This window comes from Musca autumnalis, unplaced genomic scaffold, assembly GCF_047663935.1.
Source record: "Musca autumnalis isolate F117 unplaced genomic scaffold, ASM4766393v1 scaffold_3, whole genome shotgun sequence".
In the NCBI taxonomy this organism is placed as follows: domain Eukaryota; kingdom Metazoa; phylum Arthropoda; class Insecta; order Diptera; family Muscidae; genus Musca; species Musca autumnalis.
Window position 1 is genome coordinate 116,218,384 of NW_027411866.1, and position 1,621 is coordinate 116,220,004.

General features: G+C 37.6%; 1 protein-coding gene across 1 annotated transcript; it reads right to left on the bottom strand.

Moving 5' to 3' along the window:
* Positions 1-605: 605 nt before the first annotated feature.
* LOC141396726 (uncharacterized) lies at positions 606-1,419 on the bottom strand. The gene is made up of 2 exons (XM_073972362.1): positions 1,033-1,419; positions 606-955 (listed from the first exon to the last, which is right to left on the bottom strand). The coding sequence occupies exons 1-2, from the start codon at positions 1,417-1,419 to the stop codon at positions 638-640; spliced, it is 705 nt and encodes a 234-aa protein (XP_073828463.1). The 3' UTR covers positions 606-637.
* Positions 1,420-1,621: the final 202 nt, after the last annotated feature.

Below are 1,621 nucleotides of genomic sequence, written 5' to 3' on the forward strand. Positions count from 1 at the left end.
GATTTTTTACATGGAAGAAAAATTTTTATAATAAAAAAATTCAATAGGATTTTTTTCATTAAAAGATTTTTACAGATAATTAGAATTAAGGTAAGATCACATTAGGCTAATAGTTGATCCAGCGTCCGGCAGTATGAGCTTACTGAGATCAAGTGAGCGATAATAATGCATTGAAATTTATGCTCACTTGCTCTCAGTAAGCGCACACTGCCGGTCGCTGGAGTAAATATTTGCCTAATGTGACCTTACCTTTATTGTGATAGATGCAGAATGATCTTATGAGATTCGAATAGAAAATTGTACAAGGAAGTGGTATTTCCTCATAAAGATGACCAACAATTAGCCTTTTCAATAGAATATCAATTTTTTACCAAAAATCTGCCCTCTTCAAACCGAAGAGCAAAAGAACTTCTTCCCAAATTAGCTCAAAAGAAGAGCACCTTCTCCTTCTGCAACACCCACTGAAGACTCTTTGTCATTGCAATGCATGATTTTAAATATTTTATTCGTGATTTTATCTCTACGGTATTATGATATTTATATAAAGTTCCATATGTTTTCATTATTCCTGCCCATAACTTTGTTTTTGTTCAAATGGCCTTGGAGATATCAGAGAATGCTATTGTTTCCATCTACTTTAAGCGGTCTCATCCATAACGGTAGTTTGAACATCGGCGGGGGCATCTGTGGGTGCGGCAGTTGATGGAGCTGCACTGGATGATGGAGCGGCGGTGGTAGTTGTTGAGGCCTCAGTAGTTGGAACAGCAGAAGTACCCAAGATACAGCTATTCAAATTGTTATAAACAACAGCGGAATCTTGTTCGTATTTAACTTCGGCTTGAGTATTGCAATCATCTTGTTGGCTCTTAATGCGGGTGATCAATTCAACGAGATCCGACAATTGCAAAGTGGCATTGGTGGAGATACTATAGAATATTTTAGATTGATCGGAGCCCTAATAAAGACATTGTTGTTGTTATTTTTTCATTAATTTTGTTGTTAATTTGAGGAAATTTTGCTGCCACGACTTACCTGAGTTATATAACATTGGAAGATATCCTCAACAGTATCAGCTTGGGGGCATGCACTAAGGGCGGCACAGGATGAATTGATAGCAGTGGCAAAGCTATTGCGAGCATCAAGGGTAGCAGCATCAGCATTCATTTCGTCAGTTGTGGCAATACTGGTGCAATTGGCCAATCCGGCGGCATAGGTTTGAGCAATTTCATTAATAATGGGAATATAATAGCTGAAACAGGCCATCGATTGGTCGGGATTGGTTTGAATGTTATCACTGGAACTTGCCATAAAATCCAAGAAGTTCAAATTAGCTGGCAAACTGTTGAGCACCTGGGTATTGGCCATGGCCAAGGCCATGCAGACACTGATGAAAACAATGGAACTTTTTTGGAAACCCATAATTTCGTTTATTTTTTTCCTGTTTCTTATTGATCGAGTTTTGAACTATTAAAATATCGTTAAGCTACTGTGCAGAATAGTGCCATCGCCAAGGTTTTTATAGCAAATAGAAAAATATTCTTCAATTTTCCTACGGACATACATAATTAAATGTCGTCATGAAGTCAAAATATTTTAGCCCATATCTTTGCTTTATGGAGAC

Coding starts and splice junctions, on each gene's coding strand:
- LOC141396726 (XM_073972362.1), bottom strand. CDS start 1,419: ATGGGTTTCCAAAAAAGTTCCATTGTTTTCATCAGTGTCTGCATGGCC. Junction 956..1,032: donor TCCAATGTTATATAACTCAG/GTAAGTCGTGGC, acceptor TGTCTTTATTAG/GGCTCCGATCAATCTAAAAT.